The sequence below is a fragment of the Armigeres subalbatus genome, chromosome 1 (genome assembly GCF_024139115.2).
Source record: "Armigeres subalbatus isolate Guangzhou_Male chromosome 1, GZ_Asu_2, whole genome shotgun sequence".
In the NCBI taxonomy this organism is placed as follows: domain Eukaryota; kingdom Metazoa; phylum Arthropoda; class Insecta; order Diptera; family Culicidae; genus Armigeres; species Armigeres subalbatus.
The window spans coordinates 97,193,477-97,214,994 of record NC_085139.1 but is presented as its reverse complement, the minus strand read 5'-3'; the positions used below and the strand labels follow the sequence as shown (position 1 = coordinate 97,214,994).

General features: G+C 37.7%; 1 protein-coding gene across 4 annotated transcripts in view; it reads right to left on the bottom strand.

The window, feature by feature from the left end:
- LOC134203386 (dedicator of cytokinesis protein 3) overlaps window positions 1-21,518 on the bottom strand; it is a 266,225-nt gene that overhangs the window by 73,006 nt on the left and 171,701 nt on the right. The window contains exons 1-2 of one of the 4 annotated variants that reach the window (XM_062678281.1): window positions 2,950-3,180; window positions 2,236-2,306 (exon numbers count right to left, since the gene is read on the bottom strand). The exons of 2 other annotated variants lie outside the window; for them this stretch is intronic. In XM_062678281.1, the coding sequence (XP_062534265.1) occupies window positions 2,236-2,285 (50 nt within the window). In that variant the 5' untranslated portion in view covers window positions 2,286-2,306; window positions 2,950-3,180. Of the gene's footprint in view, window positions 1-2,235; window positions 3,181-21,518 lie in introns of those variants that run through there. One more of the 4 variants, XM_062678274.1, reaches the window with a different exon arrangement.

Genomic DNA, 21,518 nt, shown 5'->3' with positions numbered 1-21,518 from the left:
CGGCCGAAATATTTGTTCTGCATTTCGCGGCCGGTAATAAAAATCAGTTCAGTGCGTGATTTCTTTTGTTTCGGACTGCAGAACGATGACGCGATCGGCCGAAATATTTGTTCTGCATTGCGCGGCCGGTAATAAAAATCAGTTCAGTGCGAGATTTCTCTTGTTTCGGACTGCAGAACGATGACGCGATCGGCCGAAATATTTGTTCTGCATTGCGCGGCCGGTAATAAAAATCAGTTCAGTGCGTGATTTCTCTTGTTTCGGACTGCAGAACGATGACGCGATCGGCCGAAATATTTGTTCTGCATTTCGCGGCCGGTAATAAAAATCAGTTCAGTGCGTGATTTCTTTTGATTCGGACTGCAGAACGATGACGCGATCGGCCGAAATATTTGTTCTGCATTTCGCGGCCGGTAATAAAAATCAGTTCAGTGCGTGATTTCTCTTGTTTCGGACTGCAGAACGATGACGCGATCGGCCGAAATATTTGTTCTGCATTTCGCGGCCGGTAATAAAAATCAGTTCAGTGCGTGATTTCTCTTGTTTCGGACTGCAGAACGATGACGCGATCGGCCGAAATATTTGTTCTGCATTGCGCGGCCGGTAATAAAAATCAGTTCAGTGCGAGATTTCTCTTGTTTCGGACTGCAGAACGATGACGCGATCGGCCGAAATATTTGTTCTGCATTGCGCGGTCGGTAATAAGAGTAACTATCGAACAAGTAAGTGCAGTGCGTGTTTTAGTCGTCGGGAAAGAAATAAAGTATCTTGTGTTCGGTGGCTCATGCGCATGTCGCGCGCGGTCGAAAAAAAAGCGAGTTCTTCAATAGTTTGCTGTAGCCATCGAACAAGTGAGTACAGAGTGCTGCGCTTCCGTGCGGTCGTCCAAAACGCGAATCTCCTTAGCTTTCATATGCCACCGGGCGTGCATGGTTTTTAACTTTTAACTCGTATTAGTGTCATTTCCCATCCCATAGATCGCATCGCTTACCAAAGTGAATCCAGATAAATTATCCTTTGTAACTAAGACGATATCCTATCCCAAGACAATCGTGGAGATGCAGAGGTATACTCGGTCTTTAGTAGCAACGAGAGTCGGACTAACAATCCTTCCATTCCTATATGACCGTAAGGACGTGGCCGGCGCCGTTATTGACTTTAAATATTTGAGCTCCCGAAACGTGTACATTGAGAATGGGTAGCTAATCCCAAGCCCCCACACATTGTGTTCTCTGTACAATTTCGCAAGTACAGTCAATCAAGGAGTAGCAACTACGAATTGTGCAGTCATAATGCTCATGCTCATGCTCAAAATATGTACCAAACAATTGACCGTTGAAATTTTATAAAGCTCTTCGTCAAAAAAAAAACTTGAAAAAAAAATTCTGATGAATCTCCCTTATTAACGTGATTTTTGCCTTTCTCGTATTTATCTTAAAGGTAAGTTCATCACGGTTCAAGGATCTCCTGTTAAAGAATTTGTCTTTCAATAGAATTTTTTAATGAAGAAGAGCGTTGTGGCAGAAAGCGGCATCTTACCCGGAATTGACTTTTCTTTGTAATTTAAATAGTACAGTCCGATTTTTATTGTTTTGCAAATGACTTCTACACTATGTAGTTGAATCCTTAAACTATCAAAAACAATAATTAGGGTAGGGTCATGGGTTCGAGTCCCATCGAAGGGAAAGTGGTTACCTCCAATACATTTTCCAAATCAATATCTTCCACATAACGTACATATTCACATATGAGTTTTCAATTTAACGAATTGTTTTGAAGAAATATCGATTTTTAAAGATGTTTGGCACCTCACCCGGATTTACCCTATGCCTGTAATATCTACGAAATAGTGTGAATTGCTTCAAGCTAATACCATAACCATCATTTGAAATCGCTTTCTAACTGCATTTAGCATTTTGAAGACATGTTGACATTATTGTGGTTTATTTTGAGAATAATTAGTCACAATCCACAATAGATAGCACACGTTTCACGGATTATCGCTAATTTGGTGTTACCAATAATGTTGCGAATAATTGTTGATAACTGATGACTAACTTCGGCTATAACTGGAACATCACTTCTGCGTAGTCGAACAGTTGATAGATTGTGTATTGAATATACAAATAGCTTCTTGACAGTTCTTTACCTCGTCATCCCATCGTAGCAAAGACACTTCAACGTTTATTTATATAAAAACTATCACAATTAACAATCCAAGAAAATCGTAAATACCTTCGTCGATGTTTCGTGATATTGCGCTCCAGCGGTACATAGAACGTCATAGTACTCCCATCAGCCAATAGCTGGCAAAAAACAACAAAAATGCAATGAACGAATTGACACTACACCAATGAACTTCCGTCGTAAAGAAACCTTTGACCGCACAAAAACACAGAGGCACTAATTCGCATCAGCATTCACTCTTCGATACAATTCAATAAGCCTAAAATTCCCGCTACTACAAAACACTTCTCTTCAATAACTGCGAAATATCTGCATCTACATCACCTAGCCAGCATGATTTAACGTTATCGTTGTGACTCATCACTTCAATCCGCAATTAGCCTACAGCTGACACCTCGTCGTGGGTTATCAGCGTATGTGTTATCACAAACTCTCGGCGATTGTTATCCACAGCAGACCAGGGCCACCACAACAAACCCGGAGCTCGACCAATAAACTGGATACCTGGACAGCGGACGATTTGATAATCACACTATTTCCCGCGCTTATCGATTTATTTGCTGTATTCATCGGCACTAGTGCACCAATTTCATGCGCTACACATTTCAGAGCCACACTATTATGGAGCTAATACACGTGAGCTAAAAGCTCCACTCGAGCCGGCTTCAATTGGCCAAAATTGGATTTCGCGTTAACTCTTTCACCGTCATGCGGGTGGTGGCCCACTTTGCTTTCCGTATTGACTATTTTTCCTCCACGTACCCGCGAGACTTTTCCACTTTTCCGCGCGTGCAAAGCTGACGGTGGCCTTCCGTCCCCGTTCGGTGTACTGCGGGTACTGCACTGCAAACGTTGTTTGCTATCACAGGTAGGAGGTGGCCATCGTCGGTGGCCAACGATGGAAAATGCAGGTGGCAAAGGTGAAAACCTAAATCAGGAAAAGTGTACGGCGCGGAAAATCTTCACACAATTGACTGAGCTGCATCATCGCTCTCCGCCACTGCTGTTTACATTTTAATACATGGGAGTAAGTGGTCCAATACGCACCGGTGAAGTTTAATCAAACGGTATGCATTTATGTAATCATACCATCACATGTTTTAGACTGACTTGTTAAACGCTGGAAGCTAAGAAAATTCTCAGATCTGGCGGACACAATAGTTTTCGATTTGTCAACCTCGCTAGTTCGTCACACTCGATTCACCTAAAGGCTCTCCCTATCAGATATCGCTGCTGGTTTATTAATTGAGATATAAAAAAAGGATGTAGGATGGTAAGCAATTTCTGTACCTTCATTTATTGGGGACTTTATTACGAGTCGTTTTTTTCCGTGAACGAAACTTGAAGAGATGCACATTGAATCACCGTCCCCTACATATGGGATTTTGGTAAACAGTTGCCAACGACCGTTGATGACGACAACAACAATCAAACGGTTAAGTGAGTAAAAGTATAGATAAAAGGTAAGCCTCTCTAGGCAGTGGTGCCAACCCATTATTGGGAATGCACAGCATCGATCTTACTATGTTAAACTGTCTTCATACGTGCAAATCCATATGCAAATGGGTCACATTTCGATAGTTGACACTGCATCCACGTTGCAAGAATCTGGCATCACTGCGTCGTCTAGTACGGGCAGTGGACATTGAAGGAATCGTGGAAACACGGTGTCCATCTTTAGCGATCTTCAAGCCATGCAACAGTAAGCACTGAAGGTTTTAGAAGGTGCCCAAATCTAAATTAAAATTTAAGTTTTAGGAACAATTTACCCAAAAAATGTCACCCTGCAAAACAGCATTTATATATTTCTTATTTATCTTTATAAGGTTTACTTTTCTTTAAGTTTGGGCACCCTTTTACAATACCAACGATCACTGTGGTGGCAAGCGTTTTCACTGGTTTTGTTGTGATAAGATTAATAATTCATTGTGTTTTGGTTGTTGTAATTATTTCTCTCGGATGAGGATGCTCCGTCAGTAGTTGAATTGAATGCAGTGCAGTCGCAGTAGATACAGTGTCTGTATGCCACACTAAGTTACGACGGCAAAGATGTGGGTGATGATGGTGCGATATATGTGTCAAGTTGCGTGCTGCTTGCTATGGAACGTAGACGCGCCGATGACGAGAGGAAGCGCGCGCTGGTGATGCAGAAAGTAGGTACAACGATGCGAAATGTGGAAAATCCAGGGCACATTGAGAGATTGTGAGATGTTTGCTGGTCGGTGTCGGTTGATGAGTTTTTCCGTATATAAGGGCTTGCGGAGGAACGGTTAGCTTATGGTATTTTGACGGCACCTGTTGTCCGAAACGATACAACTGTTTTATTTGAGTGTTTTGAAATATCTACTGGCTGCTTGACGCAAAAGCCCAAACGTTCAATTTCGATCCTCTCCTCTCTTGTTACATATTTTTGTATGGCATTTCTTCGTTGATGGTTTAATTTTCCAATTAAAAAAATGATAAATATTTGATGCAAGTAAGCATGTGAAAGATTTAATTCGAAAAATGTAAAAGATTTAATTTGATTTTGAATTCACACATTGAACTTTTTGAAATACTCCACTCCACTCCAATCTCGACGACAAAGTGAAAGCGAAAAGACAGGGAAAGTTCAATTGCCATGACAAAAATCTTTGGAGTTTGCACTGGAATATTGTAAAACAGCGGTTCCCAACCTTTTTCTTGAGAGGTACCCCTTCAAACTTTTGCTTTTATTCTAGAACCCCTGTAAATGAAAATAAGAATATTTCATAAGAAATATTAAAAACAAATCAAATTGATTTTATACGTCAAGCTTTCCACAAGACTTTTAGAGGTTTCCGAGCCTCCTGAAACTAGGATTACGAGCCTCTTGATAGGAAGTTTCAGAGTCTCCGAGGCCTCTATTGAAAGGAGGCTTCCGAGCCCTTTGAAAGGAGGCTTCCGAGCCTCTTGAAAGGAGGCTGAGCCTCTTGAAAGGAGGCTTGAGGCCTCTTGAAAGGAGGCTTCCGAGCCTCTTGAAAGGAGGCTTGAGCCTCTTGAAAGGAGGCTTCCGAGCCTCTTGAAAGGAGGCTTCCGAGCCTCTTGAAAGGAGGCTGAGCCTCTTGGAAAGGAGGCTTCTGAGGCCTCTTGAAGGAGGCTTCCAGGCCTCTTGAAAGGAGGCTTGAGGCCTCTTGAAAGGAGGCTTCTGAGCCTCTTGAAAGGAGGCTTCCTGAGCCTCTTGAAAGGAGGCCTGAGCCTCTTGAAAGGAGGCTTCTGAGCCTCTTGAAAGGAGGCTTCGAGGCCTCTTGAAAGGAGGCTTCCGGGCCTCTTGAAAGGAGGCTTCTGAGCCTCTTGGAAAGGAGGCTTCTGGAGCCTCTTGAAAGGAGGCCTGAGCCTCTTGAAAGGGAGGCTTCCGAGCCTCTTGAAAGGAGGCTTCCGAGGCCTCTTGAAGGAGGCTTCCAGGCCTCTTGAAAGGAGGCTTGAGGCCTCTTGAAAGGAGGCTTCTGGGCCTCTTGAAAGGAGGCTTCTGAGCCTCTTGAAAGGGGAAAGGCTTCGAGGCCTCTTGAAGGAGGCCTGAGGCCTCTTGAAAGGAGGCTTGGGCCTCTTGAAGGAGGCTCTGAGCCTCTTGAAGGAGGCTTCTGAGGCCTCTTGAAAGGAGGCTCTGAGGCCCCTCTTGAGAGGAGGCTTCCAGGACTCTTGAAAGGACGCTTCTGAGCCTCTTGAAGGAGGCTTCCAGGCCTCTTGAAAGGAGGCTTCCTGGAGCCTCTTGAGAAGGAGGCTTGAGGCCTCTTGAAAGGAGGCTTCCGAGCCTCTTGAAGGGAGGCTTCTGAGCCTCTTGAAAGGGAGGCTTCTGAGGCCTCTTGAAAGGAGGCTTCCAGGCCTCTTGAAAGGAGGCTTCCTGAGCCTCTTGAAGGGAGGCTTCTGAGCCCTCTTGAAAGGAGGCTTGAGGCCTCTTGAAGGAGGCTTCCGAGCCTCTTGAAAGGAGGCTTGAGGCCTCTTGAAAGGGAGGCTTGCAGGCCTCTTGAAAGGAGGCTTACAGGCCTCTTGAAAGGAGGCTTGCAGGCCTCTTGAAGGAGGCTTCTGAGGCCTCTTGAAGGAGGCTTCCAGGCCTCTTGAAAGGAGGCTTCCTGAGGCCTCTTGAAAGGAGGCTTCCAGGCCCTCTTGAAAGGAGGCTTCCTGAGGCCTCTTGAAGGGAGGCACCTGAGCCTCTTGAAAGGAGGCTTGAGCTCTTGGAAGGAGGCTTCCGGGCCTCTTGGAAGGAGGCTGAGGCCTCTTGAAAGGAGGCTTGAGGCCTCTTGAAAGGAGGCTGGCTGAGCCTCTTGAAAGGAGGCTTCCTGAGCCTCTTGAAGGAGGCTTTCGAACCTCTTGAAAGGAGGCTTTCGAACCTCTTGAAAGGAGGCTGCTGAGCCTCTGGATGGGAGGCTTCTGAACCTCTTGAATGAAGGCTTTTGAATCTCTTGAATGGAGGCCTCCGAACCTGTTGAAAGGAGGCTTCCGAACCTGTTGAAAGTAGGCTTCCGAACCTCTTGAAAGGAGGGTTCAAAACCTCTTTAAAGGAGGCTTCCAAGCCTCTTGAAAGGAAGCTTTCTACTTTCTTGAAATGTTGCTGCGGAATCTAATGAGAGGAGGCTACCGGGCCTCTTGAAAAAAAAGGCTTGAGAGTCTCTGAAAAGGAGGTTTCCGAGCTTTTTGAAACTAGGCTTCCAAGTCTCTTAAAAAGAGGCTTCCAAGCCCCTTGAAACTAGGTATCCGAGCATACTGAAAGGAGGCTTTCGAGGCTCTTGAGACGAGGCTTCCGAGCAGGAGGTTTCCGAGCTTATTAGCAGGAGCCTTCCTAGTTTCTTGAAAGGAGGCTTAAGAGTTACTTCAGAAGGAGCCTTTTGAAAGGAGGCTTCTAAGCTTCTTGCAACGAAGCTACTGAGATTTTCTGAAAAAAAACAGGCATTCATGTCTATCAAGTTGAGGCTTCCGAACCTTTAGGTTCTTGATTTTAGTTCGGAAGCATAATATTTTGTCTCGATCAGGTAGATTACATTGAAGAATTTTAAAATTTATTTATTCGCCGTTTTGTCTTTATGATTTTTTGTCACAGCCCTTCATACACTGAAGCCAATTAATTTAATTTCTGCTGGATTCGATTCTTCCGTCTTCGATACTTTTGTATCGGAGCGCTACTGCTTAAAATATGTCACGCATCTGACCTATAATTCTCCATATTTGTAGTAAACCGAAGAATGTCCAGAATATCGAAAAAAATCGATTTTGAAATTCCGAGTATGTCAAATCTACATTCCAATAAGTTCTTCGTGGAAATTTCGTAGAATTTCCCGATTGAAAACCTTTGAAATTTCTCGTTAATACTCCAAAGAACTCGCCGTGAAAATTTCGATGCTTTTCTCGAAAATTCCACACACTTAATTTTTTTTACCGGGATCTCAGCAAAATGTTGAACTTTCACCGAGAATCGCACAGCCGTGCCCCAGTAAACATGTTTTTTGCCGAGATTTCTGTCAAAATTGCTGATAATCAGCAAATAATTTGCCGAAAATCAGCTAACAAACGCTGTTTTTGCCGGAATATCAGTTATTTATTTTGCTGGCGCACGGCTGTGCGGATTTTTGCCGAGCTGCAGAAATAAAAACTGAGTGTGCATGCCATATCCGAATGAATAATCATCTGTTGAAATCCCAAGAATCTCATTCTAAATTCCAAAAGTATTACTGTTGAAATTTTTATTAATTTTCCGTGAAAAGTTAGAATTATTTTTCGAGGTAATTTTAAATTTAAGCGGACATTGCTAGGTTTAGGGTCATTTGGCCGAACGCCATTTGTTGTTAAAATACGTTTCCTTATTAGGTGTGTGAAGTGAGAAGTGAGTAAAGAGAAGTAAGAAGTGTTTGTAGTGGGAAGCAAGAAGTGAGAAGTGACAAATGAGAAATGAGTAGTGTGAAGTTATTGGTAAGAAGTGAGATGTGATAGGTGAGAAGTGATAAGTGAGATAGCGAGTAGCTAGCAATACGAAGCAAGATCATCTCTGAATGAAGAATAAACAAAGAAAAAGGAAGGAGGAAGAGAAAGAATCAAGACATAAGATGGAAATAGGAAGAAAGAAAAGGGGAAAAGGAAGTAGGAAAAGGGAAAAAGGAAGATGGAAGGATGGAGGTATCCTGTCTATAATGCCATATTGCTTCATAGCTACTCTGTAGTGTAGACAATTCATATTTGAGGGATGTTTGTACGATCAGAGACCTACCGTTCATCGAACAACTATAAGATATATGTGTTTCAAAACTTTTCTATGATTTTTGCTACCTCCAATAAATATTTTTCTGGAATTTTACCAGATATCACATAACACACCAAAGTAAATCGAAACGTAAGCGTAGTTTTGAAAGTCAATATTTATTTATTTATAGTCAGTCAATATATTGGCATAAAACTTATTTTGCTGTTAATGGGATCTAACTTTCTGACAGTGATAGGTATGTATATGTATTTGACCATTTCAGTATGCTATTTCTTGCCTTGCCCTGCACGGAAAAGACATCATCACAGCCAGCATTTTCTACGAATTAAATAGGCTATAAAATATTATCAGTTAAATCAATTTCAAATTTCGCGAATTGACTTTTTACCGCATTCTGCTCGAATTGATCAAAGTAACTGATAACAATTAATGATTTGGCTTTATATAGAGTTTAATAGCTTTCAAACTATTCATTGTTTTTTTAAATAAGATTAAACGATAATTACACAGAGGATGACTTCATAGATTTCAGAAGTCTGTACAATTCAATTCATAGAAGTAAAAGGTAACCGGATTGTTTGACACCTTCCTTTCCTAGCTTCAAATGACCATCCGCGTATGGCTTCAATTGACATTTGACAGGGAACGCAATTTACAGATGGACACAAATCCGTCGTAACATTGTCATCGCGTTTGCTTCTATGGGTAACCTTCCAATTGGCTTTGGTAATTAGCACCTCTACGCGCTTGACTCGGTACACCTCTACTTAGCTACACACAATCATTGTTGACACGCTGTCCAACACACTAAAAGTTGGAACCTTCCGGTCCTCTACAGTCGGGCTAGCGACAGAACGAACGTTTCAATTTCAAACGTTTTGTTCCACAGTGCTGGGCGAACAAACATATTATAGGACCAGAGGAAGGATCCGAACCGGCCGGGGAACTCATAAAACAAAGATGTGCATTCATAAATCTCACACGAGGATCGTTATTTCAGCTTTCAAATTTCACCGCACTGAGCAGGGGGAGAAACCATACGACCCATTGATCGGATCGGAATGTGTTACGAATTGGACGGACCACCCGAAGGAACTGGTTTCTGGTTTGCTATAGATACATGCTTTTTTGTAGGGATTGTTTGTCGAATCAATAAACATGTATATTATGTTAAGTACAAATATTGTTTTTATTTATTTCTAGGCGGAAATGAAATAATTATGAGCTAGGCAACCAATAATTTTGTTATATTGACTATTTATGATTTGAAAACTTTTACAATTTTATTAAAAGAAATAAGGAAAAGTCTTCTTTAACATATTTTGATAATAAACATATTTAATCAAACTTGCGGAAGTGTCATTCGAATCAAAAACAAATTATTACAATTTAAAACAATTACAAATTAGATTTTAGCTATGAAAATTTGAAACATTGTCTGCGTGTATCTGTTTTTCAACGAGATTTGCGTCCTTCGTCGACAGTTCGTCCAAGTTACACGTTCCCGACCAGTCGTTCGTCCGACAGTCGTCCGTCGTATGCACGGAAACTGAGCCTGCGCAGCACTTCGAAACAATCATCCCCAAAATGAAGAACATAAATACCTGCACAGAAAGGGAACTTGTTTCGCTGGTCGTGCCACACCGAATGAATTAATTGGCCTAGAGGTTGTTCGGTTTCATCGAATGGGGCTACCCATATATGCAGTTATTACTATCTTATCTTGGTCGCTATAAACTTGACGAACAATAAGGAGGACTTTCTCCTGGAAAGTCAATACACAAACACACGGCTGATAACACTTTCTCGGTATCCAGACGTTCGTACAGATTTTGTTGCCTGATAAAGGGTGTAAACGGTATTCCGGGTTTATGTAATAGCCTGAAAGCGTTTTAGATTTGCTTGGCTTATACTGACTGTATATGTCAATGATTGCTATTCCGTGATAAGCATTCCTTTCGACTTCAAGTCCCAAGCAAACTGTTCAAGTTCCGAGAAGTAAACTGTCCGCGTGCCGAGAAGGAACTTTCCAAGATCCAAAAAGAAATTTTCCGAGTTTTGAAAACTTCCGTTCCGTGAAGATTTTTTCCAGGTTTCCGAATTAGAAAGTTTTCCGAGTTTCGAGATACATATAAATTTTCAAAGTTCTGAAATGCAAATTTTTCCTGGTTCCAAAACGCAAATTTTCTCCGAGCTCTCCTAATTTTATGTAGCCAAAAATAAAAAATGGCCAAATCTCTAAGTTAAATAATATTAATTGTCCGAGTTCTGAGAAGTAAAATGTTCAAGTTCCAAGATTCGAATTGCCCGAGTTTAAGCATTTACTGCGCCTTCCAGTCAAGGGTTTCCAGAAAGCCGTTTCCGGTTGCTTATCGGCTTGAGCTATTCGTACTTGCTAACCAACGAAGCTTCGAGAAGGAAAAGATCAAGAACCCATCGCTGCAAAAAGCCGTAAAACTTCGACCTCGAGTCTGATGAACCACGCTCCGATTCTTCTCCTTAGTTCCGAATTGCAGGAACATTCCCCGAATGTCGTCAGAAAACGCTGACTTCTCGCTCACCTTTCACGGAACCTGAAGGTTACATACAGCTGCGGAGTCAGAAGGTCAGGCCCTCTGAGTTGCATTGTATTCAACGACGACAGCCCATTAACTTTCGCAGCAGCGTCCCAAATAACTCTTATTTTCCGGGTTTGTTCGGGATTAGTACTAAGCCTAGTAGAGACCAATTCTCAGGAAAATATACTGCTCTGCATACACGTTTAGCAGTAACAATGTTATCGATCTTTGTTATCACCGCCTTTGACAGTTTATTACCTTGAGGTTGAGGCTTCCATCCACATTCGTATTAGTGAATTGTTTAAAAAATGTTTCTTTTCATACTGTTTGTTTGCTGTTAGAAAAGACCAAACAAATTAGGAGGTGCACTAAGAAAAATAACGCAAATTGGTGAAAATTACATTTTGTTAATTTAATTGCGCAAGGCGAAAAAAATTACTCAGTGAAAGTGTTGCAGATTTTAGCTTGGAGACCTCAATTGACCTTTCCCATCAAAACTTTTTATTTGCTCAATCGATTCTTTATTTTGTTTAAGGTCAACTTTCCAAAAGAACCCATATTTTTTACGCCTCTAAGTATTTTTTAAATTTAAAACAAAGTGCTGTTTTTCAAGATTGGCCTAGCATTTGTCCGACTTTGAACGAACATCGGGTGAATTTTTCAGACCGGTTCACACATGCAGCACTTTTTCGGGTTTTGTATCTAATCTATAAAATAGTTAGAGGCGTCAAAAAATATTGGTTCTTTGGGAAAGTTGACCTTCAATAAGCTAAAGAATCGACTTAGACCAGCGGTTCTCAACCTGGGGTACATGTAACCCTGGGGGTACCTTTGCTGTCCCTAGGGAGTACCTAGGACAAAAATGCGTAATGGCGGATGTATTGCAATTCCAATAAAAAATTATAGATAAAGTGAAATGTTTTTAATTTCAAAACATTGTCTTGTACATAATATGCATGACGATCAGTAAATCTAAGCTTATTGAAACCTGCCCTCCTGCTCAGTGTATGAAGGACTGTGGACAACAAATCAAAAGCAAAAAACGTCGAATGAACAAATTTTAAAAATTTCGATGCAATCTACCTGAACGAAACAAAATGTTGAATAATATGTTAAAAATATGCTTCCGTGCTGAAATTTTGAATCTAAAGGTGCGGAAGCCACCATTTGAGCGCCATGAAGTTTTTCTTCTCGAAAAGCTCAGTTGCTTCTTTGCACGAGGATTGGAAGCATTCTTCTACGCTTCTCGAAACCTCTTTCCAAGCAGGTCGGAAGCCTGCTTTCAATAGGCTCGGATGTCGGATGTTGAAGAGACTCAGAGGACCCCTTTCAAAAGATTCGGAAGTCTCCTTTCAAGAGTTTTGGAAGACTCCTTTCAAGAGGCCCGGAAGCCTAGCTTCCTTTTGACATACTCTGAAACATTCTTTCAAGAGGCTCGGAAGCCTTCTTGGCTTGGCTTGGATGGCTTCTTTCAAGATGCGAAAAGCTCCTTTCGAGAGGCTCGGAAGCCTCATTTCAAGTGACTCAAGGGATTCGGAAGCACCCCTTTTAAGAGGCTCGGAGTTGTTATTACAAGAGGCTTTGAAGCGATCTATCAAGATGCTCAGATGACTTCTTTTAAGTGGCTCGAAAGCCGTCATTTAAGAGGATCGGAAGCTTCCATTCAAGATGCTCGAGGCTCCAATAGTCAAGAAAGTCCTGTATAATCTAGAAACTTACCGAGTGACGAAACTTTCAGCCAACTTTTTGAGAGCCATAAATCCCGTTAGGTTTCATGTTTATTTTTCATATTAGTTATAAGTTCTTTTACTGCAAAAAAATAAGGGGTACCTCAATTAATGAAAAAGTTCGAAGGGGTATCTCTCAAGAAAAAGGTTGAGAACCGCTGACTTAGACAATAAAACGAGATATGAAATTTACGTCACAGGGTGCAGACAACACAACATTAAATTCATATTTTAATATTTTAATTCTTTATTTCAATATGTTGGCATCTGAATATTTTAATATTTTTCTATTTTTCTATTTTTCAATTTTTCAATTTTTGTATTTTTTGTTAAATATCTTGGCTGTGCATATGCACAGCATATGTTTCGAAATGGACAAATTGATATGAAATTTGCGAAAAAGAATTCACGTGTCTTGGAGGGACTCGAACCCTCAACCTCCTACTCTCTAGATAGGCGTGATAACCCCTACACAACAAGACCACTTAAAGGTCACGTTTGCGGAAAAGCCATCAGAATCCGAGTACCAACCTCCACCGCGGTTAGCTCTCTTTTTGCAAATTGAATATCTTTCGGATGCTTGATTTGCCCAATCTCCACATGTGCTTTACTGTTGTATATCCACAGTCAAGCGAGTGCACATTGTTTATTAAACGAGAGGATCGCCTCCATGCCCCCAGTAACGGGCTGGGCGGGACGGTATAGAATGCGAATTCAATCGCACTCTGCTGTGCCAAAGGCTTGCTTGGCTAAAGCTTTTGATGAGTTTGATTGCCTTTACGTAAGCGGTCGCGTGTACTCAGACGACTAATGACGGTGAAAGACCGACACTTGATTACAATTAATTGCTTATTATTCGGCAACTCGGCCGTACGAAAACCATTTTTTGTTAAATATCTTGGCTGTGCATATGCACAGCATATGCTTCGAAAAAGAGAGCTAACCGCGGTGGAGGTTGGTACTCGGATTCTGATGGCTTTTCCGCAAACGTGACCTTTAAGTGGTCTTGTTGTGTAGGGGTTATCACGCCTATCTAGAGAGTAGGAGGTTGAGGGTTCGAGTCCCTCCAAGACACGTGGATTCTTTTTCGCAAATTTCATATCAATTTGTCCATTTCGAAACATATGCTGTGCATATGCACAGCCAAGATATTTAACAAAAAATGGTTTTCGTACGGCCGAGTTGCCGAATAATAAGCAATTAATTTTTGTATGTTTTCTATTCTTGAATTTTTCTATTTTTAATTTTTTCAATTTTTCAATTTTTTAATTTTTTAATTTTTCAATTTTTCATTTTTTAATTTTTCAATTTTTTAATCTTTTAATTTTTTAATTTTTATTTCTTAATTTTCTAATTTTTTGATTTTTCAATTTATCATTTTTTTATTTTTCAATTTTTTAATTTTTCAATTTTTAATTTTTTAATTTTTAATTTTTCAATTTTTAAATTTTTCAATTTTTCAGTTTTTTAATATTTTAATTTTTCAATTTTTATTTTTCAATTTTTTATTTTTCAATTTTTCAATTTTTTTAATTTTTTAATTTTTCAATTTTTCAATTTTTCAATTTTTTTAATTTTTTAATTTTTAAATTTTTTAATTTTTCAATTTTTTAATTTTTCAATTTTTCAATTTTTCAATTTTTTAATTTTTTAATTTTCTAATTTTCCAATTTTTCAATTAAATTTTTCAATTTTTCACTTTTTAAGTTTTTCAATTTACAATTTTCAATTCTTTAATTTTTTAAATTTTTCAATTTTTCAATTTTTCAATTTTTCAATTTTTCAATTTTTTAATTTTTCAGTTTTTCAGTTTTTCAATTTTTCAATTTTTCAATTTTTCAATTTTTCAATTTTTCAATTTTTCAATTTTTTAATTTTTCAATTTTTCAATTTTTCAATTTTTCAGTTTTTCAATTTTTCAATTTTTCAATTTTTCAATTTTTCAATTTTTTAATTTTTCAATTTTTTAATTTTTCAATTTTTCAATTTTTTAATTTTTCAATTTCTCAATTTTTCAATTTTTCAATTTTTGAATTTTTCAATCTTTCAATTTTTCAATTTTTCAGTTTTTCAGTTTTTCAATTTCTCAATCTCTTAATTTTTCAATTTTTCAATTTTTCAGTTTTTCAATTTTTCAATTTTTCAATTTTTCAATTTTTCAATTTTTCAATTTTTCAATTTCTCAATTTTTCAATTTTTCAATTTTTCAATTTTTTAATTTTTCAATTTTTTAATTTTTGAATTTTTCAATCTTTCAATTTTTCAATTTTTCAGTTTTTCAGTTTTTCAATTTTTCGATTTTTTGATTTTTCAATTTTTCAATTTTTCAATTTTTCAATTTTTTGATTTTTAAATTTTTCAATTTTTCATATTTTCAATTTCATATTTCTATATTTTAATATTTTTATATTTTTATATTTTTTTATTTTTATATTTTTAAATTTTTAAATTCATAAATTTTTAAATTTTTATATTTTTATATTTTTTAATTTTTAAATTTTTTTTTTATATTTTTATATTTTTATATTTTCATATTTTTATATTTGTATATTTTTAAATTTTTTTTTTATATTTTTATATTTTTATATTTTTAAATTTTTAAATTTTTAAATATTCAAATTTTTATATTTTAATATTTTTAAATTTTTAAATTTTTAAATTTTTAAATTTTTATATTTTTATATTTTTAAATGTTTAAATTTTTAAATTTTTAAATATTGTAATTTTTATATTTTAAAATTTTTAAATTTTTAAATTTTCAAATTTTTATTTTAAGTTTTTATATTTTGAAATTTTTAAATTTTTATATTTTTATATTTTTATATTTTTTAATTTTTTAAATTTTAAATTTTGAAATTTCTAAATTTTTATATTTTTATATTTTTATATTTTTATATTTTTATATTTTTATATTTTTTTTTCTCTATATTTTAAAATTTTTAAATTTTATATTTTTTTTATTTTTATATTTTTATATTTTTATATTTTTATATTTTTATATTTTTGTATTTTTATATTTTATATTTTATATTTTATATTTTTATATTTTTATATTCTTATACTTGATATTTTTATATTTTATATTTTTGTATTTTATATTTTTATATTTTATATTTTTATATTTTATACTTTTGTATTTTAATATTTTATATTTTATATTTTTATATTTTTATATTTTTATATTTTTATATTTTATATTTTATATTTTTTATACTTTTATACTTATATACTTTTATATTTTATATTTTATATTTTATATTTTATATTTTTATATTTTTATATTTTATATTTTTATATTTTTATATTTTATATTTTTATGTTTTTATATTTTTATATTTTATATATTTTATATTTTTATATTTTATATTTTTATATTTTTATATTTTTATATTTTTATATTTTATATTTTTTATATTTTATATTTTATATTTTTTATATTTTTTATATTTTTATATTTTATATTTTTATATTTTATATTTTTATATTTTATATTTTTATATTTTTATATTTTTTATATTTTTATATTTTTATATTTTTATATTTTTATATATTTTTTTATTTTTTTATTTTTATTTTTTATATTTTTATATTTTTATATGTTTTTATATAAAAATATATGTATAATTACTACGAACAAGACATCTTGGGTTACATTATTGCAAAATGAAGGTGATCTTGTCTACATCTTTACCATCTTCAAGGGCTAGATTCAGCGATTTTAGCGAAATAGGGGAAATGACGGCTTTGGCATGTTTTTTTCTATTATTGTCAGGGGGGTTTTCTATAACTAATTTGCTCAAATGTGGCTTAAACATTCTTTGTAAATAAAAGAATATTGTTGCCAATTTTCATAAAATTTTGTCAACAAAAACCCCCCTGACAATAATAGAACAAAATCTGCCAAAGCCGTCATTTCCCCTACATGCCGAACAAAATCCGATAGATTTTTCCCAGGTTTGGCTACTTTTGAAGGGTCATCCATAAACTACGTCACACCCTTGAAGGGGAGAGGGGGGCCCGAATAGCGTGACGATTCATATCAAAATTCTAGAGGTTTCATACAAAAAGTGTGACGAAGGGGGGAGGATAGTTGAAAATCGTCAATGACGTACGTACTTTGTGGATCTTTCCTAACCCGTATTAAAAGCGAACCAATTAGGCAATCAAATATCGGATCGTAGAGTATTATGTTCCATGAAACTTTTCGTCGGTTGTATACTATTTCGCCGAAAAACATTTCGCGGATTTTTTTTTCGCGGTACGACATTCCGCGGAATGTATCAACTTTCCGAAACACATTTCGCGGAATGAACCTTTTTTCCGAAAGACATTTCGCGGAATGTACCTTTTCACCGAAAACCATTCCGCGGAATGCCGTTTGGCGGAATTCAGTTAGAATAATTATCATTAAAATATTTAACGATTTCTTACACGATTAATTACATGAAATCCGGGCTATTTTTTTTCGATTTAATGCAAACCCGAACCCGACCCGTACCCGAGAATTTTTGCATTCGTAAACCCGTACTCGGAGTTGACCCATCGGGTGCGGGTTTAAAAACCTGGAACCCAACCATATCTACTGCCTGGTATAAGGCGAAAAGAGTTGCTAATGTCTTCTTTCAAAGAATCCGTCTTCCCGATATAAGGCGAGGGGAGGAGAAACGCCTTCTTTCGATGGATGCATCTGCCCGGTAAAAGGTAAAGGGAGGAGTAACGCCTTCTTTAAATGGATGCATCTGCCTGGTATAAGGCGAAAGGAGTTGATAATGCCTTCTTTGAAAGAACGCGTCTGCCCGGTATAAGGCGAAGGGAGGGGTTACGCCTTCTTTAAATGGATGCATTTGCCCGGTATAAGACGAAAGGAGTTGATAATGTTTTCTTTCAAAGAACGCGTCTGCCCGGTATAAGGCGAAGGGAGGGGTTACGCCTTCTTTAAATGGATGCATCTGCTTGGTATAAGGCGAAAGGAAATGATAATGCCTTCTTTAAAAGAACGCGTCTGCCCGGTATAAGGCGAAGGGAGGGGTTACGCCTTCTTTAAATGGATGCATTTGCCCGGTATAAGACGAAAGGAGTTGATAATGTTTTCTTTCAAAGAACACGTCTTCCCGGTATAAGGCGAAGGGAGTTGTAACGCCTTCTTTAAATGGATGCATCTGCTCGGTATAAGGCGAATGAAATTGATAATGCCTTCTATAAAAGAACGCGTCTGCCCGGTATAAGGCGAAGGGAGGGGTAACGCCTTCTTTAAATGGATGCATCTCTCCGGTACAAGGCGGAAGGAGTTGATAGTGTCTTCTATAAAATAGTGCATCTGCCCGATATAAGGCAAAGGCAGGGGTAAAGCCTTCTTTAAATGGATGCATCTGCCTGGTGTAAGGCGAAAGGAGTTGATAATGCCTTATTTAAATGAACGCGTCTGCCCAGTGTAAGGTGAAAGGATGGGTAACGTCTCCTTTAAATGGATGTATCTGCCCGGTATAAAGGGCAATTGAAATTTTGAAAACCACTTCTAGAAAGTTAAAAGACTATTATTCTTCCATTTACTTCCACTATTCACTTTTTATGTATCAACAACCAGATACGTATTTCGTTTCCTACTTGGAAACTTCTTCAGTCTTTGTTATCGACTGACTGAAGAAGTTTCCAAGTAGGAAACGAAATACGTATCTGGTTGTTGATACATAAAAAGTGAATAGTGGAAGTAAATGGAAGAATAATAGTCTTTTAACCTTGTAGCATTTCCCCTAAGACGCTCTAAAATAATTAACCACTTCTAAATATACTGGGAGGCCTTCCTTAGCCGTGCAGGAAGATGCGTGGTTGCCAAGCAAGACTATGCTGAAGGAGGCTGGGTTCAACTTCTGGCCCGGTATAGGAAATTTATCGAAAAAAAAATCGGCTTTTTAGGTATAAAAGTTTCAACGTGTTAATCTCGTGTTTAAGGAATTCAAAAGAAATGCTAACTTGGCTTTCAAACCTCGCAGGTAACAATTGTGGGAATGCTGAATGAACAAAGGCTATTATTATTAATATTAAGCGAAATGGTGCATTCCGCGAAATGGTACATTCCGCCAAAAGTCATTCGGCGAAAAGGTACAAACCGCCAAATGTCGTACCGCGAAAAGTTACAAACCGCCAAATGTTACTCCGCGAAATGTTCAACCGCGAAAATGAATTCCGCGAAAAAGTTTTCGGTGAAATGTTATACAATCCCCATATCTTTCACTTTTTTCTGACTCATCTGACGACAAGGCAGTTTCCTCTCTTTTGTTCTGCCACCCAGTCTCCAGCCGTCATCATCCATCACAGAAGGTAGTGCAAATTTCCGTCACTTTGTTTCGACTTCCCTTCGTCGACCCAAATGTGCCTTCGAGGGCTTCACCAATCCCAACTTCTGTCCGGCGTTGGATGGCTCTGATTGCGTTGATTTATGACAGCGAAATTGTTATTCACACGACGACCTGACGTTGCCGACCAGCAACCGCACTAAATTGTGCGTACCGTCGTGGCGGACATGCCATCTCCGTTACTCATGCGGTCGTCCCCAACGCAGTCACAGTGCTACAACAATGATAAAAATCCACTAACAATCGGACAGACGAGATGGCGAACTGTTGGGGAACTCGGACGAACTTACAACGATCATCACCATCATCAACACCACTCGGGTGGCTATACAGTCCGTGGGTTTGGCCCTGTGGGTCCTCCTAGCTATGCGCCCTTGCTGTCTGTCTGTCTGTGAAGTAACACTGGTAGCCGCGACCAGAAGCCGAAGGCCCAGCCAACAACAAGCACCCGGCAGAACCAACCAATTTAACAACAACAAGCGGCTGCTGAATCACCAGAAGCTTGGTTCGGTCTATAGTTCGAGACCGAGGTTTTTCATCGCGCTGTAAATCCTTCGTTCTAGGGGTGAGGTTCCCAAACTTTTCGGTCACGGAAAAGTAAAACCTATAACCCATCTGATGCCTGAATTTTCGTTACTATTTTCAATTTACTCAATCAAAGTTAATTGCCTATTTTCCGGGTATTGGACCACCCGACTTGGATATTAATTCACAATGTTCTGAAAACTCAGATGTGAATATTTACAATATGTGGAAGATTGGTATTTGAAAAATGTATTTGAGGTAACCACTTTCCTTCAATGGGACTCGAACCCACGACCCTCATTATTTCCTTTTTTGCATCTTAATTCGCAAACTAGTCGCTATCCAGAAATTGATCAAAATCATCGCACGCACTTGCTTCATATTGTGGATGGTTAAAAAATCACAGAGGGATTTGTTTACCATGATTAATTATGTATAATTGAACGGTACTGGTCAATTTGTAAAATTTCAAAAGAAAAAAGAAGGCTTGTCCAAAGATACTCTAATTAAAAATCTAAGCACCGTTTGAGAACCTATGTTTCTAAGAGGGTGCGTGTTGGTTGGAAGCGAATTGATCAGGAGGCGGCGATGACGGGAAAGATGGTGGAGAGAATTCAGATAATTTATCACCGGGGCAAACTGGTTTATTGGGCGAATCTTAACGCCATTGCGGCCACCACCGCCGCCGTTCAAATTAGACAAGTTGAAACAGGACTGTGGCTTGTGGGGGTCTTGTTTTGGTCGTCGGCTATTAGATGTGCTTTCAACTGAAAACTTTGCTCTGGCTTTACGGCTCAACGGTTCTGGCCGCGGCGAGACGAGAAGCCGTACCAGTTCTTAACGAGAATAGAGAATGGAATGGAATCACGGATCGCACACAAACGAACGCCGGACAACTCAATCGAAGTCAATGGCCGTTATCGACCCTACTGCACACCTTTGGACGGAGCGTCCGCAGTGCAGGCAAGTATCGCTTTCGGTGGAGAAGTAACAGGATTGCTTCGAGAACTCTTCGTTCTGAAATGCACACACAGAAAGAAGGCGAAGATCTTGATGATGGTGCGATCGAGTTCGATACAAAATCGTTCCAAACTGTGAAGAAACGATGTTTTCTTCCGCGGGTTCAGTGTAAGTAATACACTTACTTTACATATATCGCATTGCACAGTGACAGGTAATAGTACAAAAAACGAAAAAAATAATAATCTCTGTGTGTAGTGTCGTCACAATAACGATTTCTACTATTCGTAATCAAGGTAACAAAATGATCACTTCTTCATTCCCCTATGCTTTACATTTGCCATTTTTTGAGTCCTCCCAAATTTAGATCCAAATTGGCTGCAAATTTACAATGTAGGGGAAACTGGACACACATGATCCCCACTTTTTGTTTAGGATATTTCTCGATGTAACATGCACAGATTTGCACGCTTCTTGATGGACTTGATAAAGAATTTAATTAGCTATTCAAAAACGTCATTGGAAGCAATTATTTGTTCATGAAAGTTACTAAAGCATCGATTTTGCCGAGAGATAGAAAATTTGGCATTTTCCAAACTTGCAGGAGACTTGATCCCCATATAGGGGGAAATTGATCCCTTTATGAGCTGAACATGTTTAGGTTCTTCCAAGTCTAATTAAAGGTCAAATTAATCTGGCCTCAAATACTAACAATTCCTCATAGTCTGTCGTAATAGCAGTCGTGAGAAAATCAAATATTGTCGGTATTAAGCAAGGCAAGTATTTTGGTTCTCGAATAGAGTAATAGTGACAGATAGAATATCTGCTATAGCAACAAAATTGGCATGGTGATGATGATTTATCTGCAAACCATTCACTCCACTAAAATACAGTGGTCATATCACGACAAATAAGATGTTCCCAAGAGGATCTCTCTTTGTGATTGATACAGTTATGATACCAAAAATGATTGATCGATACATAAATATATCTTTGTAAT